This window comes from Cinclus cinclus, chromosome 13 (genome assembly GCF_963662255.1).
Source record: "Cinclus cinclus chromosome 13, bCinCin1.1, whole genome shotgun sequence".
NCBI classification, from domain to species: domain Eukaryota; kingdom Metazoa; phylum Chordata; class Aves; order Passeriformes; family Cinclidae; genus Cinclus; species Cinclus cinclus.
The window spans coordinates 9,627,963-9,653,375 of NC_085058.1; the positions used below are offsets into that span (position 1 = coordinate 9,627,963).

Below are 25,413 nucleotides of genomic sequence, written 5' to 3' on the forward strand. Positions count from 1 at the left end.
GAAAGAAAACTAAAATATTGTTCCTACTCTTCCACAGATCCTAATTTTCCAGACATGGGACAGGCTTCCTGTAGAAGTACTTCCATTGTCTTAATTGATGCATTTGCACCAGAGAGAGCTGATGCAACAAGATGACAATCAAGCCCATGGGTCAACTGTTTCAGAAATAAGTATCTAAAATTAGATGCCTAATTCCATAATTAGGAACTTGAGTAGAGGTGGACTGGTTTTTAAAAATACTGCAGGAGTGACAAATCCTGCTGAAGTCAATTTGAGCTGGAGGTGAGTTTTCCTTTAAAAATCAGTCTGTTTTATTTAAATGCCTGGTATTTTTACAGGCATATTGGACATCCTGGGTTGAAGGTTTGAACTTCCCATCCCAAAGCATAACTGTATCAGCCTGTACCCAGTGCACACAGCACTCATCATGTAGTACTCTAGTCCTGACAGACATTATTGTATGAGTGTGTCTGGGGACTCAAAACAAAAATGTTAGAAAAATACACTTTCTTCTCTTTGATCCTGAGGGCAAGCCACAAATGTATCAGAGGCCTAAGGGCGGTTCAAAAGGATGCTGGGGAGTAGCTTTGTGGAGGAACTTCTGCATGGGTTGGGGATGAACACAGAACAAAACCTCCTCTGCAGCACCCACCAAAAAGGTCTTCCTGCCTCCCAGACCAGTGTGGAATAAAGCAAGGTGAGGAGCTATGAAAGCAATGCCTAATGACACGCATGGAACATGGTATAACATAATGAGCCAGGTTGACTGAAAACTGTAAGGATGGGAAATGCACTTTGGGTGTTTCTAATGTATTTTTCAATCTTATTGGGTTGATGCTTTCCAAAAACTTAAATCAGGATGTTAATTCAAGATCATTGAGTCTAAAATATTTACTCATAAGTGCTGGAGGCTGAAGCCAACAGCATAACACAAAGGTAGGCAGACATAGAGAGGACAATTGTCTCAGGCTATCCTTGCTATTGGGCTTATAGGTATCTTGAGAAAAAATAATAAACTCCTTTCCATTCAACTAGATCCTTATCTTATACAGATAAGGGTTTATAATTCAGTTTCAGTAGGAGCTTGTAGGAATTTATTAGTTGTGGTGAATTAATAAATTCCTGTAAGTAAATATCTAATTTCTTTGCAAAGTGGTTACTACTGGTGACAATTAAATTATAGTTGATTCTTTGTAGGTTTTTTTAGCACATTTCAAATTTGTTCCATTGCATACTGTACCTTCCAGTCTATTTCTGATTATCTTCATCCTTCTGCAATAATATTCTCCCAACTGTGGTGACATTATACCACAGAGCTGGCAGCCATGTCAAAAGCAGTTGTGCCACATCATTTAACAGGCAGTAATTGTCCCCAGGAATCACAGGACTCTTGATCTGCTGCATCAGACATCACTTCTTTGGCAATTAAAGCTGAAAAGACACTTAGGATGGAACCTAAAATTGGGATGGAACCCTCTGTTTCAGGGTGCAGGGACTGTGCCAACAGCCTACAGTGCTGAAGAAAACACAGCCATATCTTGGTGTTTCGGTTTCTTTTTAAACTTAATTTCTGTATGAACAAGACTTATGAGACATCACTGTGTCATGCTGCCCCAAGTGAGGACATTTTAAAATCCAATGGCCAGTTTGAGACAAGTTTCACATGTGGCTACCAATCACAAGAGAAATAAAGGTTGGCACATTTCAGCAAAAGGAAATAGGGTGGCCCTGTTAAAGTTTCCACCAAGAAAGAGGCTGCCACCAAAATTCATGCATTGTATGTGCAAGAGCCACTTTGTCCACACAGACCCTACATAGAAGCTCTCACCTGTTTAGACAGTGAGGTTAAGCTACCATGAGACAGAAACCTGGTTTTGTCCCTGCTTGAGCTCCCAGAAATATGTGTTGGTCTACACCTGCAGTGGGAGGGCAATTAAAGTTTTGTTTATGTTCCTAAGATAATCCTGCTTTTGTGTGATGTGAAATGCAACCATGTGCTTTTCAGATATTTAAGTTGATGTTAAGCTTCTGAGGTCAGAAATGTATTTCAGTACTGTCATTGCTCTCATAAGATTTATGAGTGTGTGTAAGCAAATTCCTGTGGTTGAAGCCCCTTATCCCATATTTTTCTCTGTGTATTCATGCAGTATTTATAATTTTTGTGACTGGGAGGAAAATTATGAGTTCAAGGATATTTTCAGCTGTTTTACCCAAACTAAGCCCACAAATTTGTTTGGCACGTTTATCACTATTTTGGTTTTATTATTATACATGCGATATTGTATAATTAGATCTCTCTGATAATTTTAAGGTTTGTGTTCTGCTTTTCTTTCAGATCAATTATGTGTCTATGTGGTCAAAAGGGAAACAGTCCTTCATCTGAAGTGAAGCAGGACCTGAAGGATGTTTCTCAGACACACCCATGGCTCTCAGGGTCCAGGAATGTACTGACTCAAGAGGGGAAGCTGAACCTGAGGTCTCCTACATGATCACATAGAGGATAGAGGAGGACTGCATATGTCTCTCGTCATATGCTTTAAAACTTTTTTGATGATAAGTGGTTTTCAGCCTGGCACTTCCCATTGGATTGATCTCCTAATAAATAAGAGGTAATGGGAAGCTATCTGGCTCATTAATTTAAATGGAAAAGGTATTTTGAGAGAGTATTTTCCTGGAAGTGGGGCCCATTTGTGTCTGACACGCTGTTTTGTAAAAACTGCCAAAGTGAGATTAAAAGCTTTAAAACTATTAAAAAACAGTATGGGAAGCTTAATAGCTAAATAGCTACAATTGTAGTTAAATAGTGGAAAGGCAGAATTGGTTTTGGCTGTAAAACCAATATTAGAACAAGGTACAAACTAATTTGTAGTGTCCTGAAGCAACAATTAGTGTCCTAAAGGATGTGACTTTTCATTAGGATGACTAGGAGGATCTGACAGGTGGCTGAATCATGCCCACTGTAGTCACGCTGAACTTCATCTGCATGCACCCACAGTATTTATTGCTCAGTCAAATTCTTCCTTTTATAATTCTGGATTGCCACATTTGCAATTACATTGCATCCGGCAGAGAGCTCTGAGATCTGTAATTACCAAACACATCTACAGCAGTCACACAGCAACAGAAGTGACACTCATGTACTTATGAGTGTAAAATCAAAGCACTGCACCTCCCACTTGCCCATGACTGAATCGAGAGGTGTTTACTGCACGGTTTATTCTGTGAAGCACCCTCCCAGTGTAATGTTACACAGCTGATAAATGAGAGCGCGAAATAGGTGCAGTTCATACAAGCCAAACCGCGCAGAACTGAGTTGTTCTGGAACTTCGCATTCTTTGCAATACCTCCAGTGGCCGCTCAGCCAGCTGTGAGAAAAGAGCGACTATGCAGAGCTCAGTTGTACACACATCTGCAGGGATCCCACTAGAAAGAATCAGGAATTGGTTAGGCCATGCACGGGGGTCAGAAGACTTGTGTATGTATAAGCCAACTTCTTGTCGGTTGCGAGTGCCTCCCATAGGGCTCTGGCAATAAGATGAGGTATTTGTAAACAATCACAGTGGAAGGAATTACCAGTGTAACGACTAGAGATGTGGCAGTGTCTATGTACATCCTGCCCATGGGACCATCTAAAAGCATGAGAAATATTGCATTGTCTCAGATATCTGTCTTTCTGACCGAGCCCAAATCCGAGTTAACAGAGCTGTCCACGGAGCCTGCCCTAGCAGTGGCACAGTCTCCAGGTGAGCCGTACTTTGACATTCCAGCTCTTCTGCACTACAGTTTACCCTTTCAAGCAGATCTTTCTGCTCTCTAGAGGCCGCCTTAGCCGGCCTGGATCTATGCCCCTGGTGAGAGAGGGAGCCCCATCACCGGGGCAGTTTGTTTCCCCCTTTTCCGTGGTGCGTTTAGCAGTGTCTACAGCGCGGGAGGGGGCTCGGGGCACCGGCGGGGGTCCGCACTCGGCGGCCCCTGTCCCGACCTGCTTTATCAGGCAGGCCTGACGCGAGGGATGGCGCCGGCCCGTCCCTTTCAGGGAAACCTGAATTTCTGCTGGATTAAGGCGGTTGTGTAACCGCAGCCCAGCTGACTCCATTGTTCCTCCGCACAATGTAGTTATCAGTGTGCAGTGAGCGCCGAGCACGGCGCTGCCGGGCAGGGCAGGGCAGGGCAGGGCAGGGCAGCGCTGCCCCGGGGCAGGGACGCGCCGAGCGCTGCCCCGGCCCCGCAGCCCGGGCTGAGCGGCGTGAGCGGGCGGGGGCTCCGCTTCCCGCCCGGAGAGCACTTCACACCTGGAATAGCCGCCCATGCACACGGGCATTTAAACCCCGGAGGCCACGGGCTCGGGCCCCTGCGGGCACACGCAGAGCCAGCGTGGGAGGACGCGTGTGCGGGGCGGACGGGGAAGGCCGGCCAGCGGCTGACGGCGCTGCGGGAAAGGCGCGGGTGAAGGGCCGCGCTAGCCCCCGTCGGAGCCGGGTGAGTGAGCGAGGGCCGCTCCCCTCCCCGGGGCGGGAGCCTGACTGCCCTCGGAGCACTCGGTGGGCGAGGGGCGAAGGGACGATGCCGTTTGTGCAAACCCAGCGGCACCGTGGGCAGCGCGGGGCACGGGGCAGCGGGGTCCGCGCTCCCGGGCGGGACCGGCCCGTGCCGAGCCGTGGCCGCGCTGTTGCCGTGACAACCGAGCTGCGGGGCGGCGGGCGGGCAGGCGGCGGCGCGGGCCATTGGCCGCCGTGGGCACGTGGGGCGGCGTGGGCCGGCCGGGCCTGCCCGGGGGCGGGATGAGCGCGGTGCCGAGCGGGCGCACAGCGGGGCCCGCGGTCCTGGTGGGCGGGGGTCGCGTTCTGCCCCCCCCCCCCCGTTGGCGGCCGAGCGTGGCGGGTACCCCCGGCCGAGCTGCCCTGCCCTGCCTTGCCCTGCCCTGCCCTGCTCTGCCCGCCGCCGGGCTGTGATGTGTGTGCCCCGCTCGGCGGGAGGCGGGGAGTGCCCGGCGGGGAGGAGGGGTGTTAGTCAGCGGCGAGGAGGAGGAGGAGGCAGGGCCGGAGGCAGAGCCATGGAGAGCAGCGCTCGGCGGGCGGGGCGGCCTGTGTGACCGGGGCGCATCGCGGGGGCACGGCCCGGGCAGCCCGGGCGGCAGCGGCGGGGCCGGGGATGAAGGTGCGGCGCAGCCCCCCGCCGCCAACCGCCGGCCCGTGACGGGGCGGGCGGGGGGCCGCTCGCTGCCTTCCTCGGGGCGGGCGGGCAGGAGGGAGGGGACTCCGGCAGGGGCTGCCGTGGCCCGGGGCCGCGGTGACTCAGAGCCGGCGCGGCCGGGGGTGAGCCGAGGACTGTTGTTGTGGGATTTTTTTCCCCCGGCAGGTTATAAATAGCCCCGCGCGGCGCCGTGTCACGGAAGGACAGCCTGGCCGGGCGCGGGCAGAGGCCGCCGGCGCGCAGCCTCCCCCGGCCGGCCGCCGCCAGCCCGCCCGCCCGCGGGCCCAGCTGCTGTAGCGGCGGGGCCGCCTCCCGCCGGCTGTGCCCGCTGCCGGGGCGCGACTGACACACGCACATCGCCGGCCGGGACGGCCCCGCACGGCCCGGCTCCGCGGGGACAGCGGCACGGCACCTCGGCCCTGCCGGACCCCGCTGAGGCAGCGGGGAAGATGAAGCCGGAACGAGGTAAACGGCTTATCAGTGCGTTTCTTTTTGTTTGTTTTGTCTGTCGGACTAGAAATAGCCCGGGTGTTTGGTTTCGATGTTATCGCTCTATTTCTTTATCCCCTCCCCTGTCATTTTGGGGGCTGGGAAAGAATCCAGGTGCTCGGGCTGATCTTGGGAAATGCCATGGGAGTGGGATGCGGAAGGTGCCCCGCGAAGGGAGGTTACAGCCCCGTGTCCTGCCTGCCCTTCGGCTTTCCATTGTCTCGGCTGGATGGAAGGGAGACGAACGCCGTGGCGAAGTGCTTTAGCTGTGGGAATGCTGCAGTTCGTGTGTCAGACACGGCCGGCTCGTTAGCACAGTCCTGCGGTGCTGGGGCGAGAGTCGGTCAAAGGCAAATCGGGCATCGATAGACAAAGCCAGCAGATGTGCAGAAATGTCCAAATATAGCTGAAAACCACCCTGAAAATAACCATAACTGACATCTGTGTTGTTTTATAATCTGACAGTGCTTTTTTCCCCCCAGTTATAATGGAGATACTCCATAACAAGCAGGGTGAAATATAAATTTTTCACGATTATTTGGTTACATCGGATTACTGACATCTGGTTTTACAGAAAAATTAAGACGACAGTCTACGTATATGTTTATAACACTTGAGCTCTTTTGCCGTATAGCAACAGCTGCTGATGCCCCTAGAGTTGGAAATGTGTCATGACTTCTATTTTGATCCACAGGAGCCGTGATTATTGATTCATGTTAAGGTATTTTTTGAAGAAAATCTTATGAGTGTTCATCGTAGTATTCCGAATGTTAATTAAAAACAATAATCCGTGTTTCCTAAAGTTTTGATGATTCTTTTGATTTTTCTGGTTGCTTTCAGTTTAAAAACATATTCTATTTCTGTTATAATCACTTTGGTGTTTTGAGAAACACTTTTATATAGCTCAGATATTTGTGTATTAAATGCTAACACTTACATGACATATACATCTTAATTAGGGTTGTTAATGACATGTTTACTAATAGTGACACTGCATACATGACCACTCTTAGGTGGATTTCTTGTCTGTATGTGCTGCAAGGATTATATGGTGCGATGATAGCACAGATAATACAGAAGCAATCATAAATTAATGGGGTTTAAGTACTATGGTTTTGAAATGGGCCTTTCTCATTGCTTTCCTCCTTGTTTCTTAACTGCTTCAACCTTCACACTATCTAATGCAGCAAGGCTGGTTGTTTTTAGAATCTTTAGATTTTAATACCAGACCCTGGAGTTTGAAAGCTGTTTACTGTCAGGGTGAAATTATATTTCAAACTAGCCATGTAAAACCCTAGTCAATATTTGCAGCTTTAAAATGTTCTGATCTAGCAGTTCAACACCTGTATGACCTTTGTGTATTCCTTTCTTTAATTTTTAGGCAGAATGAGTTAGAACACTGCAAATATTTTCAGTTGCTGTATGATAAGTGATCAGATGCCTTTTTAAACTAATCTGGTGTAGAGGGAACCAAATTTCTACAGGATGCAAGTTATTAGGTTGCTGGGGTATTTTTGTGGGTTTTTTCTTTTTTTTTCCTTTAAGCTGGGAGATAATAAAATGAGATTCTTGTACACTATAAAGTGTTTACCGCAAACTGGGCAAAATCCTTCAGAAGTTATGTCTTGAAATTCTTCTAAGATAATTAACAGAAGTCTTGAAATAAATCATGGGTCTTGCCAAACGTGGGAGAGTATCTCCAGCCATTTTAGTGGATCCCTCATCTTAACTGTGTGCTAATATAATAGGGCAATACCACGCACAAAGGGGGTTGTGAAAGTGCTGCCTAAATGCCACGTGTGGTCCAAAGAGGCTCTTAGGAGGCAGGAATCATGCAAATGTTTACATGTGCTGCTTTCTGCATAGCAGCTGTACCACGGGACACAAGCAGTCAAGTGTGCAGTCACCTGCTTCCAATCGTCGCAAATTAATAGCAAAGGGCAGAGGACAAGCAGACCACTCAGCTTGCCACAGGTTTCACTTCTCCACAGCGCCTCAAAATCCTGAGAAGACTGTAAGTTTACACCCCAAGTAAAGCATAAAGAAGATTTTAAACAGGCTTGCAATGTGTTGGCTTTTTTTTTTAATTGTTGTTCTTACAAATAATTATATCAGAACCAATTTAGAGCAGAAGGATGCAGTTCTTGTTAGACTTTAACTCAGCACTGCACTGATGGTAATGCCCAGGCATGTTGAGAAATTTATGGTTTAGCCTTTGATGAGCTACCAATAAGGTTCTTGTTATCCCCAGCAAAGGTGGATGATGCAGGAAAAGAAAGAGGAAATCTAGATGTGCAATTGTTTTTATCAGTGGGAAGTGATACAGAATATTTAAAGAGGTGAGAGGGATGGACAGAAATTCAGAAACCTTAGGACCAACTCCCCAGGTTATTTGCCTCCCTCCATAGGAGGGAAAGTTGGAAAATTGCAGCTATAGCTATGTAGTAAGTGAGAGCAGTATGGAGGGGATGGAATATGGAGCTCTTCATAGCAAACCTGCAGAGCAATTTTGTGGGTCAGGGAGAGCAGGAAGAGAGCTTTGAAAGTGCAGGTTAAAATGTGGAGTTATTCCTTGCCATGCGAAGGCACAGAGCATTCCTGGTATGCATCTCATGAGCATACTCAGGATGTAGCCATCAGGTGGGATTTGAGTGTGGAAGGACAGGGGTTGCTCTGAGCACATTCCCAGAACTGTCTGTACTGGGTCTAGGGAATGCAGTAACTCAAATACTGATGGCTGTTGCTCAGCTTTACCTTCCCTGTGCTGCTGTTCTTGAAGTGTTGAAGCATCTTAAAATACAGCAGTCATGTTTCCTCAGCTGAGGCTTTGCTGGTGCTAGGGAGAAGAATTATTGATCTTCCTTTCTTACATAAAATGTTTTTGGAGTAAAGTTTGAGTTTGGGGCTCATTTTGTTTGGTTGGGGTTTTTTTTGTTTTTCTTTTCCTTTCTTCAGTAACCCCATATCAGGTTACCTGGCTTTGATCCATGATATCATCATGATTTGGTTTCTGCAGTACAGCTGCCTAGTCAGCTGCTTCGTGCTGCATGTTTGGACTGCTGTTTCCTTTCTCAAGTACAGAGCTTTGCTCTTGCTTCTATTGAACTTCATTCTAATGACTTCTGGTTGTTTCAGCAGTTTATTGCGTTTGGAAGACAGAATAAGACTTTGTAGCAGAGTGCTTGCGAAGTTTTCCAGCTCAGCTTTGTTCATAAACTGTATAAACACGCTGTTTCACCATCAGCATTAATGAAAACATTGCATAATGTCAGGGTGATAGCTTGCTGCCAAACTCAGAAGGCTCATTATGTACTCTTAGAGTACACTTGTACTTAGAGCACAACTGGAAGAAATCTTGTGGTTTAGATGAATCTACAGTATAGTCATATTTTACTGTGGATATGTTACAAGACACCAAAAGTTTTACTATAGTCTAAATAGCTGGGAGTTATTGTTCCTTCCTCTTCCTTCCCCCTCCTTGCATGAATGATCAATTAAAGGAGGAGGACAGGCTTGTTTGTCCCTAAATGCATGCTGGCTGGTTTTTATCACCTTATTCTAGTCTTCTCTTATTTATTGCCTTAGTTTGTTTATTCTTCTATGTGTGTTTGCTGTGTAGAGACTATTTTGTTTTCACTTACAAATTAAATAAAAAACAGCCCTCTCTTACTTTCTGAAGCATTAACTCCCTCCTTGAGATTATCCTAATTTACAGAAATTACTTTCTGTCTACAAGAGAGGAGCAAGCAGTCTGAAGATGGCTATTTGCCTTCCTTCTTTGCAAGTCAAACTTGGATATGTGCCTCTGGGTCTGTTTGTAGCAACTGGGTTAAGGGACTTCTGCCACATTACTTGGTGGGTTGGTATGGAAAGAGGTAACTCTTGTTTCAGCAAAAGTGTGTTTACTACCTGCTGTGGGAAACATAGCTGAGGCATTTTGGGATGTATCTGTGGGGAAAGCTGGAGGAGAGATTAATGAACAGTCATGGAATTTAGATTCTTAAGAGGAAGGATGAGGAGGCATGGGACTGGGGGAAGTGATCTGAACCAGTGTGTTCAGTTGTGGAGTTGGTTGTTAATTTAGGAGATGTGGGTAAGGCCCTTGTTTTTATAAGCATAAAATGTGCCCTATGTTAACTGGGGAAGGTGTTATGGCAAACTTTTCAGCAAAGATGATGTGCTACAGAGTATGCAGATTAGGAAGTGAAAATAATATATTGAAAAAGGATGAGTGTTGTTTTAGTGTCCTGTACTGAACTGTGATACAGACACTTCAATTCTTTAGTATCTTCTCAGTGAAATGTCACAAAGCACTTAAACTTTTCCATGGCTGAATGATGTAGCCAGTCAACAAAGTAATAAACTGGAAATGAGCTGCTTCCTTCTCAGTGGAGTTGTCACTCCAAAGGCGTTTGGGCAATGCTTGGGGCTGGTTTGCCACAGGTAAGTGCAGGTTGGGTGCTGATGAGCTGGGGGTGACGCTGTGCCTGCCCCAGGAAGCCCTGAGGGTGAACAGGCTCTGCTGTGGGCACGTGCTGGCTAGCTGTGTGTGCCCAGGGAGCCTGCTCCTCCTGCCTGCATTGCTTTTCAAATAAACCAGCTAATTCTCAAAAAGAAAGAAAACCTAAAACTGTTCAGGGTGAAAAACCCCACCAACCCAACTAAACTGACAGGTACTGCACTCAGATTCCATTTATGAGAGGTGATGCCATCCAGCTCTAATCTTTGGGGAGAGCAGATTTGTCCTGATAACAGATAATATATAGATGCAGGATATGAGTGAACAGGAGCAGAAGCCTTTTCTTTTTAACTGAGGGTGGAGTCTAGATGCTTTCAATACAGCTCTGTCCTTGCACCAGAAAAATGGCAATATGAACTCTATTTTTATAAAATTTCTATCTCAAACATTTAACTTGGAAAAATTATTAGCTTTTAGGCGCTTAACTTTTTGAAAATGTTAGGCACTAAGAAATTTAAAATATATTAATTTGTGGAGTAGAAAATCTCAGGTTTTAATTTGAAATGCCAGCTTATATTACAGTTTTCTTACCTGTTCTGCAGTTTGTACCTAGCTATTGACAGCAAGGCAAGTCTTCCTGCTGTAAAAGTATTTCTTGAGTTGGAAGGGTGGTTTTATCATTGTTCAGCAGTGAGAGTTCTTTGTGGAGTACTTGTTTCTCAGAGAGGACTGTCCTGGTAACAACTTTGCCTTTTTTTTTAGTTTGGTTGGTGTTGTCCATCCTAACTGCTTTTAGCTGTTGCTAAAACAGATGCTGCTGGAGTGGCATTTAGGTGGATATTTTGGGGATTGTGGATATGCCAAGCCCATAGGCTTGCAATATATAGACTGACCCTTCTGACCATATTCTTTACTTGCTGAAGTGAGAAACTCTGGCATGCCAGATCAGATCCCTGGGGTGGAGCATATTAGGTTGGACTTTGTTGTTAAGGGCAGTGTTGACACTATTATTGGATCTGAGGTCTGCCAGCTTCTAAATGTTTTTAAAAATAAGCTAACATTTATAAATACAGATTCTCATGAGAGACAAGAGTTTGCTGCCAAATGAAATTCTGCTTATTAAAATTAGAAGTCGTCTGTGAAAACAAAGTAACTGATGAGAACAAACCAGGTATATGACATTTGTTAAAAGAACTTGCTCTGTCTGCTTCACTGTTAATAAAATGTTTCTTTGTTATTATGACAAACTTCTACTAATAGCAGCTGTTTACTGGTGGAGAAATAGCCATAACCTTTTATCTTCTCAGCAATGAGTTTAAGGTAACAGTCTAGCTATTCTTTTAGTCCATAAGTTCTTGCAGTTTAACTGTAAATATAGCAGTACTTATTATCTCCTTTCCAGTGTGCTACTTGGCAAACTATTTTTTTTAGATTTTTGAAACTGTCTTACATCGTTGTCATTCAAGGAGGTGCTAAGTTCTTCAGTCTTTGCAGGTCATTTAAATTTAATGTTCAGACAGAAGCTAGTATTTAAGTTAAAATTGCTTTAGAAGTGCGTGTACAGTTTCATGGTTACCTTTGTACTACCAGTACTGAAACTCAGGTAGGCAGTTAAGCATGAATGCAAATACAGAAGAGTGCCTCTTGCACCTGGGTAGATAGCTGGACTTTGGAAGGCTTCACTTTCATTGCCCATTCCTTTTTCTGCTGGTCTCGTGCAGGGTGGCATGACTATAGCTACAAGCACATGGCTGAAGCCGTGTGAGTTATTCTTGCTCTGCAGTCAGAACTGTACGGAGATTGGAGGAGATTTTTTTTATATATATATATAAAGGCTACTTGGAAAAATATAGTTGAGTTGTAAGTCATGAAAATTCTCCATCTTTTCTTAACAATTCAGAGTTAATCTGACCAAGTCAAAACCAACTCACTTGTACTAATACATTTCCTTCTATGTTAAATGGCCCTCACTAGTTCTTTGGCTAGTGATTTTTCATGCTAGTCTTGGGGCCAAAGCTGGTTCAAGTTGCATCAAGTTGGGATGATATTACAGCATCACATTGACTCAAAATGCAAAGATGTAACAGGGGGTAGCATGAAGATGTTCTTGGGGATAATTTGGAGAGGGAGCAGTGTGTGATGCAGCTGAACACACAGCATGGGAAGCACTGATGACTCTTCTGTATCTATGCTGATTGTAAGAGTTCTTACAGTGAATAAAGGCAAGCAAAATAGTCTCACTGAGAAATCTTCTGAACAACTTTGTTTCTTCATGAGCAGTAAGGGGAGCTGTTCCCCCCATACACATTTATTTTGGTTTGACCACTTTTCTTTATGTGGGCAGGCGTGGAATCTCTCTGTCGAGGTGTGTAGTACCCAGTAACCATGGGGCAGTTAGGCTTCCCTCTTACAAATGATCAATGCATTTCCCAAACCCGTTGGCTTTTTCTAAGGAAAAAACCAAACTGTGTTTTCTTCTGAGGCATAAAAAAGATAATATATCTGAAATAAGGACTCTGGTTGCACATGAACAATGCCATCTGCTTTACATTGCACAAGTTAGTGATCTTTTTTACATTAAGATCCCTGGGAATCAGGTTGCCATTTTGGATAGTGAACTACTTTAGGGAGTCTATGAGCAAGTGACTACTTGTGGTAGTTTAACCTCTTTATGGTGCTTGCTTTGTATGCAGGGATTCCTTTTGCTTCCTGATGAGCCTTCACAATTTCTAGGACATACTTCACACTTCTGTGCTGCAGCAAATTAAGCTTCTTTCTCAGGATGCTGTGCAAGTATCATCTTGTTTTGTATAATGGGGGCAGGAAGGGCAAAAAGAGAGAACTTCAGTAGAATTGAAGATGGCAAATATTATCCCATATCCTCAGTACAGTCAGCATCACAATGGGCGGTGTTAGAGTGGCAGCTGGTTTCTTCTGAGGGACAAGGGAAGGAGAAGGAGAGATGCAGGAAGAGCTGCTGTGGTTAGCACACCTTTTTTTTTTTTTTTTTTTTTTTTTTTTAGCAATGGGAAGCCTTCTCCCTTGCCAGGTATTGTTCTCCTTGATTCCCTGCCAGGGCACCAGCCCAGCAATGCAAGTGAAACAAACCATGGCTCAAGCTCATTTCCAGGCAGGTCAGCAAGTTTGGTGGAAGGCTTTGTTTTCAGACTTGGAGGGGCAGAAAGGGTGTGTAAAAGCAGTATCGGAGCAAATGTGGTGACTACTTGCCATAACTGTGTTAATACACAGAGAATGTAAAGTTTTGATATGTTGGGCTGATGCTTTTTTTCATGTGCAGCTTTCTGTAAAGTTACAAGTACTAGTGCATTTCCTTTGCATGTTGGATCTGAATCTTTAAAACTTCAGAGTCTTCAAGACTTCTGTTTACATGTTTTTTGTTTTTTAAATTTTAAATAGGTGAATTTGAGGGTAGGAGAAGAGCAAATAGTTGCATAAAGAAGGGCAGAACTTCAGTAACTATTACAGTGATGTGAAATAAAAGAGGAGGACTTTCCTATCACTAGGAAACTTAACAGGGACAAAATTGAAGCTCAGTATGGACTGTGAATGCAGTTAGGTCAAAGGGATTGATATCAACACTCATGCTGCTCAAAGGTAAATCCTTTTTTCCTTTGCTGTAGATGTCTTTAAAATTGAGCTTCAGGTATATTTTCTATGCAAGTTTTCCCACTGCAGTTGCCTTTTAATGAAAAGTATGGCTTTGCTTTGTTTTAATTTGAGGGGGAAACAGCTTCTTCCTTTTGAAGCACGTGCTATTTGAATCACCAGAGGAATTGTGTTTACGGTGGGGAAACCATGAGAAACAAGCATCTGGAGAGCTAGAACTGGAGGATGGGCCTGGCTAGTGGTTGCTGCCATAGCTGTACTAGCAGCAGTGCTCAAAGTGTAACTGCCTGCACCACGCTAACACAAGCAAGGTGTGGAGGACCCCTCTGAGTTATATAGCTATAACCAAATAGCTAGTTCATGCAGGTGAAACAAGAGGAATAGTTGGTAATACTGGAAATGTGTGAAGGCAAAGTTCAGTGTAAAACTGTAAATCAAGCAGTTAAGTTCACTAAACTTAGGCCAGTCATGACTGGCTGTTACTGTGCTGCCTTTGGATGTTTCCTATGAGAGCCTCACTGAATTAACAACTTTCTATGGGAAAGCATACTGGATCCACCAGAGGTAAAAGTTATGGTGCTTGATGCGCGTTGCATGTTCTTTCACCCCATCCTCATGCTGAGAAGAGGTAGTGGCCTTTTATAAATGTTTTAGGATGCTTTTTGTAAGCTGGTGAAATTCATTCTTGCATAAGTTTCTAGTAAGAAATTTTAGCAGCTTTGTTACACACTGATTTTTATTTTATTTTGCTTTAATTTTTGTTTGGTTTAAAAATCATGGTGGGACTGTTAGCATCTGATGCTTTCAACTTTGCCAGGTGTACTGTGGACTGTATGTAGCCTTTCTCACTCAAGAAATTTGAGTTTGAACATCAGTAAAAGGAAAACTGTACATGGAATGAGTGGTATATCTAAACATCTCTTTAACATGCATTGCAAGCATCAAGAACTGACCTTAGCTTTGTTCTGAGGAATCGAGCTTCTGTTCTGGGAGAAGGGGAATAAGGTTGTGTACATGAGAGTACACATGTATACTTGGTGGTTTTGTGTTCTGCAAATTAGTAACCCAATTCAAAAATGTTTGTTTCAAGGAAGGGATGCGTTAGTAGAAGTGTATTTTTGTTTTTAGCTTGTCTCCATGACTAGGTTGTGTAAATATAAGGTTCTGTGGAGTCACTTAGGCTTTGCTCCTTGGGGGTCACATGCCCACCTTGCTTTTCCTACACCAGGCAGGGCTGGAATCTGAACTAGAGTGTTTTTCTGAACTAGCTCATTACTAGACATTCTGTGCTTTGGTATGGCCCTTCAAAGGTTGAAGTTGAGTGCTTTTTATAATGTAGGGATGATGCCAATTATGTCTATTGGCAAGTGCCTCTGAATTGATGTGTAATTCGGTTGATATTGAGCTGAACCATACTTGACTCTGATTTCCTGCTTTATGGAATGTGTAGGACTGCTTACTCCCAAAGTGTGGGGATAAAATCCATTGTTATGAAGACTTCACCTTTTTAGTTTTAGAAGTGCTATTTTATTTGTGGCAGAAGTTGGGTGAAATACAGCCTGGTTATCTTGATTATTGCTTGTTGTTTTGCACAGTGTTAGAACTGTGGATAGTAATAGTATTTGAAGTGCAGGTGATGATGAAGGATGCAACCTAGGATAAAGTCCTATGTATACCTCTGTGTGCTACCATATTCTCATGTAAAGTATCTTATGCCTCTGGAATTTGTGGGAGCATAAGAGATCCAATAAATTAGTAATGTGCTTCAGGGTAGGTTTTGTTTTGGTAGAATTTCTAATTTTGCAGTTTATAAATTTAGCATGTTATTAGGCTGGATTCCTTCACTACTGGGATGTTCATCCTCTAACAGGCACAGAGCTTGGCTCTGTGTACCTACAGCTGGTTTTGGACTGTAAGCTTAAAAGCTGGAGTGTCAACAAGCTGTCCTACTTTTACTGTGTTTGAAGAATATCTGATGTGAAAAGGATCTTTGCGACTGCACTGCAGAAGCCCAGTGTGGGGAGACTGTTCAAGAGCAGTGTGGTGGGTAGGTGTGCCCATCATCTAGAAACAGCTGCTCATCACTAAAACATTGTTAGTTGGCCTGTAAAAACAGCTGGTGGCTCCTGTATGCTGTCTCTGCTGGCCCTGCTGGGAATTGCCTCGGGTGCTGTTGCTCCTGCCTCTTGTTAGCGAAACTCCTAAACATACCGTGTTTGCTTATGTGATAAATATCTCTCTCATCCCTCTCATTTCTCCTGTAGGTACTGAATAACTCTCATAGAGAATCATCTGAGTACTTTCTCAAGTGCTAGGTAGTTGCTTGATTAAGAAAACCTGAAATTGCTTTTTCAGTCAACTGTGTAAATGATGGTGTTTTTGTAGAGGTAAATGTTCCATGAAGGAAACATACTTGGAAAGCAAACAGGTGAAATATACAAGAAGCTTGAATGTCAGTGACTAACGAAATGGTATGTTTTGCATCTAACTCTCTGTAAGGCACTATCTGTATGTGAGAGCTCCAAATGGGCCAACTACTAAAAGGTATCTGAGCTTCTTTGGATAAAATGTCTATTTAAAAATCTTGTATAGATTGTGTTTTCTTGCAACCACAGCTAAATGATGCTGGTATATAAAATTTGAGTAGGGAGAAGTAATTTTGTGAAGTGGCATGTTTTCCATGCTCCTGAATGGGTTAGTGAGTGATACTGGATTTTGACTGTGGTTGTGTAGTCTAGTTTGATCCAGACTTTTAATAGTTTCATGGCATCTAATTACAGAGCAAGTGTTTTAGTCTTGCTTTGTGATGTGGTTAGGCTGAGAGTGAGATAGGGTTTTTGCACTGATTATGTTAATATGGTGACTGTCATCTGACTTTAATACTTGTAAATACGTCAGAACTGGATGAAGTTGTTTAACTTAGCCAGTGCATTGTTTAGACTAAATCTAGAATAGTACATGCTGTTTTGAGACTACTCTCTTGAAACAGCCTCAGAACTTAGTCCTCGGAAGCGCCCATTACAAATACTGAAGTAAAGAACTACTTAGTAACGATACTGGAAGTAAGAAGTAGTGCAAGGAGGGCTGGTGCGAGATCCTCATTTCCCTCCCCTTCCCCGTGTGCTCCAGGAGGGTCGGAGGAAGGAGGCAGCCGAGCCACTCCCGAGTGGGCTGAGCAGCGGAAAAAGAGCAGCGGGAAGTTGGCTGGTGCTGGCTGGCAGGAGGACGGGCCGGCGGCTTTTTCCTCTCCAGATGTAAATATTCATCACCTCGCAGACCGCAGCTCGGGCTGACTCTTGAGAGCGGCGCTGTGCGGGAACATTCCGTGTGCGGTGCCGGCGCACGGACGCACGGCAGCTGCTCTAGCTCGGGTTGTTTCCCGGTGCGGGGAGCGCAGTGCCAGCGTGCCCCGGAGCCGCCGGCCGGGCCCCGCCGTCCCTTGACATCCCCTCCGAGAGGGCCCCGGCACGGCGCTCGGGGCAGGGCGCTCCCCGCCCTCCCACGCGTGCCGGCGGTTCCGCTCAGCCCGGTCCCGGTCCCGGTTCAGCGGCGCCGCCCCGGTGCCGCCGGTTCGCCCCGCTCACCTGGGCCGGGCGCGGGGGCCGGGCCGGGCCGAGGGGGCCGGCGCTCGCCCGGCGGGACCAATCGGCGCCGGGCCCTGTTGCTATGCGCGCCCCTACTCTGCCTCCTTTGTGGAGGATGCCGCGGGCAGCCACCCACCCACCCGCGCCGGTGCTGCGGGGCTCGCTGCGGGAGCGCCGGGCCGCGCGGAGAAGGTGCGTGCGGCCCGGTGCGTGCGGCCCGGCCCGGGGGCGCCGGGGAGGGGGCCGGGCGGAGCGGCGGGGGGAGGCTGGAAGGCCGGTGGCACCGGCCCCGGCAGGCTGCCCGGGCGTGAAACAAGCTCCAGCTGTGTAACTCCGAGAAATCGGCAGTTGTTGGCGGTGTTCGTCTGAGAAAGGTGATTTGGAATCCGCCTATACTAAACTGTACCAAAGTTTGCCTCTCCGGTAGAGTCTGTAAACAGATCCTTTAGAAACCCAAACCAGACGTTCTTCCTTTCCTGCAGTGCACTGAGCCTGTGAAAGGCTTAATTTCTGTGAGTTGGGGGTTGGTTTTTCTTTTCCCTTTTTTAACGTTCCCTTAAAGGAAAGTAATGGACAGCCTAAAAATCAACTCTGTTAATTCATTAGGTTGTTAGGGCAAGAGTATTGAATGTCCTGGAACAGGAGGGGAGGATTTTTAAGCCTTAAAAGTGAGACGTGTATTTAAGTGTCAAATGTGCTAACAGTTGTAGCTAGTGTAGCCATATGTAGCTGTTTGACTCCTTATTGTTATGAGAAAAAAAAAAAAAACCCAACCTCTTCCCCCTCCCAAAAACACCCTGAAGCTTAACTGAGTTTCTTCTGTGCCTTGTTATGTAGGTCAAGTTTCTCGCTCCTCTTTTTTTTTTCCTCCAGCAGGAGGAAACTATTACAGTATTTTGATTTCTGCTAGAAACAATGCATGAAACATTATCAGCCCTTTGCCACTACTTGTTTGTCTTGGGGCAAATGAAGCTGATGCAAATATGTCAGCTTTGAGGGCAATAAAAATATGTGCTTTTAATTAGCATCTTACTGGTTGCTCAGCTATATGGTATAATAAGGTAATTAATATTATACTGAACTCAATGCAGAATTGAGGATTATCCATTGCTTTTTGTGCAGATTTGTTCTCTAAAAATGTGAATGTTACTGTGACCATGTACTTGCATATATATATGTATATTTATATTCTGTGTTTAGAGCATGTTGATATTCCTCTGATAAGTACCAGAGCTCTGATTTAAATGACCTTACTGACATTGGATGCCCACCTCCTAGCATGGCAGAAGGAATCATTCCACTAGTGTACTCTCGTGTTTTGTGTGGGAATATTGGCTTTGAATCACTGAAGCATTGCTTTGTAAAGTAGTAAGGAATTTTTGAGAGGACAAAGTGAAATTTCGCAATTGTATATATTAAATTTAAAGTATGTGAGTCTACCAGTTTGCTATGTGGAAAATTACTGTGTATTAGAGGAGAGGGAGGCAAACTAGGTTGTTGCTGAAATTCTGTTAAGCCTTTCAGTTTTGACCCTATGCAATGTTTTATTATTTGGAGTACCAGAAGACTATTACAGCTTTAATAACATGACTTACAGTGTGGGAACTTGTAAATAGCTGAATTGTGCTGTGTAACACAGTTCAATTCTAAAACTATCGAAAAGGTTCTTTTGTTTTATGCATTCAAAATTCCACAGTAGACTCTGGTGTCCATTTTAAAGTGTGCAGTCTTTTACACAGCTTGAGAATTGTAATGTCCTCATTTATCCTCCCAAATAAAATTTAAAAACTATTTTATGGGCCTGGCCACTCTCCCAGAATTTTTTTTAGATGGGAAGCATATATTGTCTCTTTTGTAACTCTTTTACTTTTGCAGGTTACTGTTTAGCCATTTTAGGGCAGGCCTTGTAGGTGAACGTTAATAACGCCGAAAAAATGTCCTGAGGAGCTTCATGCTGCTCCATGATCACCAATTTCATCCCTGAGTTCCTTGCATTTCTCAGGAAGAAGTACAGTCTCTGTCTTTGGTCTGCTAGCCTTATGCCTCTCCCTCTACCCCACCCTCTGAATAATTTGAACTGCAAATACTGAAACTTACTGAAGCTGGAGGTAGCCTTGCTAGCTAGGAGGAGGATTTTGGGTGGTCAAACGTGTTCTGACAAAGTTCCACAAGATAAATTACCCACCACTTAGATGACAATGGATGGTTTGTAGCATCAAAGTTTTGGGAGATCAAGTAGCACAAAGAGAAGATGAACACAATAAGAAACTGCAGTAGAAGGGGTCAGATGTTATGAAAATAGTTTGCTCTGGGCTTTTTGTTTTGTTTTTTTTCTGTATTTCAGATAAAATAATGGAATTCTTAATCTACGTTCCTCACCTGAGGACACTTCCTAACAAGTCCCGTGCTTTTTTTCCTGTGTGCTTTTTTAATTACCCTGATAGCTAGTTCTGATCTAGCAGCAGCGCTGCTGAAATTTGCAGCTTGTAGGTATGATTTCTAACTGACATGGTGTTGTAATAAAGTTATAGGAATATCAGCTCCTACTTAACCTGCATGCTATAATGTTTAATGTCTTGTCCATTAAAATAAAATTATTGAATTCTTGAGTGTTTCCATCTCTTCTCCCTGTGAATGCTCTTTAAAGCTTTATTATTAGCGCATTTGCACTCTTTGGTTTGTTTCTCATTTTCTTGTTTTTCAGTTATTTGGGGGAAAAAAATTGCAGCTCAGTGGCATTAGTAGGTGCCTTGCATGTAGGCAGAAAATACACTTAACAGTTCTTCCCCATGACTGTATTTATCTTGAGCATAGTTATGCCATTAGTGTTCACATACTTGTTGGAGTTGAACCAAGCCTCTCAAGTTGATAGGGTCTGATAGTCAGAAAGCTGCCCTGGATGTATTTCTCCAAGCCTTCACATGTGAAGTCAAATATCTGCAATGGAGAATTTTCCTGAACATGCTGAAAGGAAAACCTTTTCAGGCACTTCTAGACTGTTCAGTTGCATCATTCTCTTTGGAACCAGAAGTAATGACACTGAGTTCTTGTTCTGGGTCTCTAAACCCTAGCATTATATTAGATCTATCCTATGCATTTGTGGTTCTATCTACCAAATCGCTCATATTTTAGTCTGAGAAGGCATCTCAGCCTGTTCTGTCTCTGAGCCACAGTTTGCTGGCTGTACCTGTGAACAGAATGCTCTTTAGCATATGTTAGGGTGTTAAATGACTGAAATAAGGACTTCCTGCTGAAGGCCTCTTTCTTGCCCCTGATAGTACTATAGTACTGATTTTTTTTTTTTTTTTTTTTTGTGAAGTAGTTTTAGGAACAGTAAAAGAAACAGATGCATTGTTCCCTTTTGTCGCTGTACAGCCTCCCACTCTCTTCTGAGGGTGTGATGAGTGAAGAGCAACAAGACTGGCCTGCTTTCCTAGGATGAGACTCAGAGTCAGTATTTTTCTTTAGGTCATGCAGAGTTAAATGAAGATAGTGGAGTCAAGATAAGGTAAAATGCTTTTAACTCCAAAATTCTAAGCTTGGGAATGGATACGTATGCAGCAAGTAGACAGACATTTCAGATCCTCTCAGAGGATAAAAGGCAGTATTTACTTGTCAGGAGCACATGGTTGAATCCATGCTATTCATCTTCTGAAATAAAATTACAAAACTTTTCTTTTGCAATATCAAGAAGGTGGGATAAAGACTGAGGGATGCTGTGGAACTTGGGAAGACAATGTATAGTGGAGTGTACTTATATGGGAGGGCTAGAGCCTGTCTTGGAGTTCAGCCACATCATCTGCTGTCTGATGAAATTCTTTTCAGATTGATGGCTAACAATAAAGCTGCTGCTTCTAGAGGTTGGTGTTGGCATAAGTGTTTGCTTTTTCTTTGGTGAGAAAGGAGAATGTTGGCCAAGTTGAGGTAATGGTGGTCATCCTACCTGAAAGATAAGTGAGCCCTGAGATGAATTTCCACATTAATTAGGAGATTTTCAAAAGGGCTGAAGGTGGGGGGACTTAAACAGCAAGCACCAGTGCTAACAAGCAAGACTGTTGTTGAATAGTTAATAACAGATGGCTGAACTTCTGATGCAAATGATGAGACAGAACAAGAGAAGTTCTCTGCATTCTGACCCAGCAACTCCTCACTAATGCCACGGCAACTAACATGTTTTACTCTCCAATTTTAGCAAAGTTTGTGAAACTACAGATAACTTGTTGGTTTTATGACTTTAAAATAAATTTTAAAAGGCAAAGGAAACCAGCTGGAGAAGGAGAAAAGGTAAACTAAGAGAAAGTGGGTATTAATTCCTAGAGGCCTTACATAAACTAGTTCCTATAACATCTTTCTAAAAGATCTAAAGTACTGTATACTTTAAAATGTATGCCAGTTAAAATATTACTTTGAATGCAAAAGTTTATCATCTGAGTAGATCTCTCTGAATCCTTTCCATTTAACTTAGCATGAAAATGGCAAAGGGGAAAGGGAGCAGTGGCTAGGAAGCTCCCTGTGTTTGATCTGGGCATGGTATAGATGAGGAGGAGCCTGTGGTCAGTGTGGTGGATGTGACTTCTCATCCACTCATGTGCAGCTGAGGTGCTGGCCTTGGGCTGTGTGAGCAGCATGCTGGCAGCACCCAAGTGCTCTCTTATTTTTATAGTGAGGTTACTCTATGGTCCTATATATGCTGTAGTTAAATTGAAACCAGAAGTGTCAATATCTCTTTTTAGTGTAGGGCATCTGAAGGATTGTTGTTATAGACTAAACTTCATGGCACTGAAAGTACTGGAGGGTGGGGTTTGATTTGGGAAGCCACGAACAAGAGCTGTGTATGTAACTGAGTCCAGGTCACTTCTGGTGCAGCATAAACAACCTGTTTAAGTCTGTTTTATCAGTGCTGTTAAGAATGTGTCACTTCCTCAGGTTTTGCTGTGTTTGTGAGGTACATTTGTGCTTGTGGGTCTTGACCACAGCAGTGGCTTTTTTACAGAGTGAAGGGAAATACTTCATGTAGTTGTGTACCAAGCTTCTATATTCCCAGGCTGTGTTTCCTCACTGTTTTGTGTTGCTGTGTCAGATGTAGCAAGGACTTCCTTATCCTCCAGGTGTGTAAATCAGTCATTAGACGACTTAAAGAAAAGGGAAGCAAATTCATGGAGTTATTGCCTGAAGATTATTATTTGCTATCTGTGATACAAATTAAGAGTAACACTTGGATCTGTTTTGCTGGGTATTACACAAGCATGGAACAAAAGACTGTCCTCACCTCAGACCTTATGCAAGTATCAAACACGAAATCAATGGCTTCCAACAGAGGGCTGTGAGGAGACAAAGGGATAATACTGATGGAGACAGATAAACTGTGCTCCCACAGGTTAACAAGCCTTTATTACCGTAATGGAGAAGCTGCAAAGCAGAGTCATTTTAATCAAGAGTGTAGGAAAACACAGGGGGAGTAAGGACTAGTGATTAAAGGAATCAGAGACCAGGTTACTGCAGTAGTGAGTGGGTGACAAAAGGAACGGTGGTAAGCCATGGAGGATCTTGAAAGCAGAAGAAAAAAAAAAAGAGTCATTTTCTTGTTATGAAGATTATGTTTTAAGAGACAAAAAAGAACAGGAAAATGAGGTTTCCTCTTAGGTACCGACCAGAGGTACCTTACAGGGCTGGATGGTGGCGAGTCATAACCTTGTCTGTGCCTTTTTCACAGAAATTCCATGAGAAATCCTGCGGGCAGTGCTGGCCCTTCCCTGGGCAGGCAGATAAGGCACTGCCATCTGCTCCCTGGGGCCCGGGTGGCACTCACGTGGGAGAGGTCCCCACTGGCAGGGAGTGCTTCCAGCTTGCACTGGGAAGAATTTATCTCTGAGGAAAATCTTTGGATTTCAGACAAGCATTTTTCCATACTCGGAGGAAAAACAACTCATGCTAAAAACAATTCTCTTAATGCTGTTTCCTAGGGATTCAGCCCGGCAAGGAGGGTGTAGTGTGAACCCAGTTTGCAAGTTTTTCCAGGGATAAAGAGGGCAGGTTGCTTGTTGTCTGGATTCCCATGCCAGATTCTGATCTTTTCAAGATCAGCCACTAATTCAGATGGTAAGAATAAAATGTTCTGTGCTAGAAAATCTCTCAGATGTGTTTTTAATTAGTTCTTGAAGATAAGTGATTGCAAAAACCCAGCTGTTTATAGTAAAAGCCAATGTAATCAGATATTTCTAAATGAAAACTTAGTCTTTTTGACTACTCTTCTGTGCTTCCTGTTTTGTTATCTCTTGGAAAAAAATCTTCTTTCTCCAACAAAATTATGCATTGTTGTCCCTTGATAATAACAGAATTTATTTTCTATATTGATTTTTAGTAGAAAATCTCTGTATAATGTTTTTGCTAATGGGAGGGTTGACAAAATAAGTTATGGGTATCAGGCACTTGGATTCTGGAATGTTTGTGAAGGGCTTTTTTTTTTTTTTTTTTTTTTACCTGATTGATGCTTAACTGTGAGCATTCGCAGTAATTTATTGGATCTATTAAACCTGACAAGTGGGCAAATCCTTAATGTTGCCTGAACTATGTTAGCAGCTGAAGTGAAGCTTTTGGCATATCTGAGCTGAATTCATCTTGAAGCAATTTTCCCTGAAAGTAATTTTGATATTTTCTGATTGAGGTTGCATTGGATATTTATTTTGGGCATTAATACTTTTTCTTCTGGTCCAAAACTCAGCTTTTTTGGATTTTCTTTTCCCTGCTCTTTACTTTTAGTTAAATATATAATTGCAAATTATCAAGGAGGAACTAAAGTAAGGTTTTATTTGTCTTTGCTTATGTCAATTTGTTTTGCCCAGACACAAAAGAGGCTGGGGGAGGGCCTTGAGCTTTGGCTGGATAAAAACTGTTATTCTTCATGTGCTGCTCATGTTCACTATTTTTAGCGTAGTGTTTTGTTTTTCTTAATAATGTATTGCTCGGTGCCTTGACTCACGGGTCACCTGATTTGAGAGCACGCGAGCAGGGCTGGGATCCTTTACTCTTCTATAACCCAGGAGTTTATCTCCAGGAGCAGGATGCTGCTGCTGCTGCTGCTGGCGAGATTGGCTTGGAAGTGGCCCTGGAGGGGCGAGCCCTGTCCCCTCTGTTCTCTGGAAAGAGCGTTCCAAGAATAGGCAGTACAGGGTGTTACAAAACACACGTGCAGCCAACGAACCCGAGCCGAGGCCAGCCCGGTGGGTGACTCGAGGTCAGTGCTGTGCAGGGACACTTCTGCCTGCTGTCCTGGCCGTGCCTGCCTTCGCTCCGTGCCAGCGGCAGCGCAGGCAGCCGTGAGCTCCTGCTTCCCTTCGAGGCAGAATTGTTTGGAACAGATACGTGATGAATACGCCGCTGTTATTCTTGCTGCAGTGGTGTTAATTTTGGCACTTTGTACGAGTGTCTTGCATCTCGGATTGCCGTGGGCTTGTTTTGTTCTGCGAGGTGCCCCGTGGTTGGATGTTTCTGGTAGCCTTCAAAGCTGCGCTGAAAGCCTGGAAGGATGGTTGAATGAAGGGGAGAGGGAAAGCAGACACTTATATTTTGTAAGCGAACAAGTATGCTGTTTGAAATTTCACTGTCCAAGTGGGCCCGGTTTTTAAAAAGGTACTTTCCAAGGTCTGGTGCTCTAGAGTTTCATTAGTCTGATTGTTGGGGGTTTTTTTTGTTTTGTTTTGGTTTTTTTTAAATCTTAAAGTCAGTCTGATCTGTAACAAGATAAATGTCACTCAGCTAGATCCTGCCAATTTTTCAAATTGGGTGAAAGCAAAGAGGAAGAAAAACAGCATACGTCAAGCTATTCAGTACCTGCACAGATGAAATGTGTCTAGACAAGTAAAATGATTATTTTGATGATTTGGATTGAGCTAAAAGTTCATTTACTGCCCAAGCAGTTGCAGATTTTTAATTCCTGGCCCATGAAGTCCTTTCAGCCCAGTGGAAAACTGCACAGATTGTCTTATTCTCTAGAATTTAAAAATAAAGCCAATTAACCTTCATTTATCTGGATCAGGGTCATTGGCTGACCTAGGTAACAGT

At 44.0% G+C, this 25,413-nt stretch overlaps 1 protein-coding gene across 1 annotated transcript in view; it reads left to right on the forward strand.

Moving 5' to 3' along the window:
- Nucleotides 1-5,055: 5,055 nt before the first annotated feature.
- Nucleotides 5,056-25,413, forward strand: part of ATOSA (atos homolog A) — a 46,922-nt gene continuing 26,564 nt past the window's right edge. Inside the window, exons 1-2 of the mRNA XM_062501204.1 lie at nucleotides 5,056-5,157; nucleotides 5,359-5,658. Of these exons, the coding sequence (XP_062357188.1) occupies nucleotides 5,643-5,658 (16 nt within the window). The 5' untranslated portion in view covers nucleotides 5,056-5,157; nucleotides 5,359-5,642. The remainder of the gene's footprint in view (nucleotides 5,158-5,358; nucleotides 5,659-25,413) is intronic.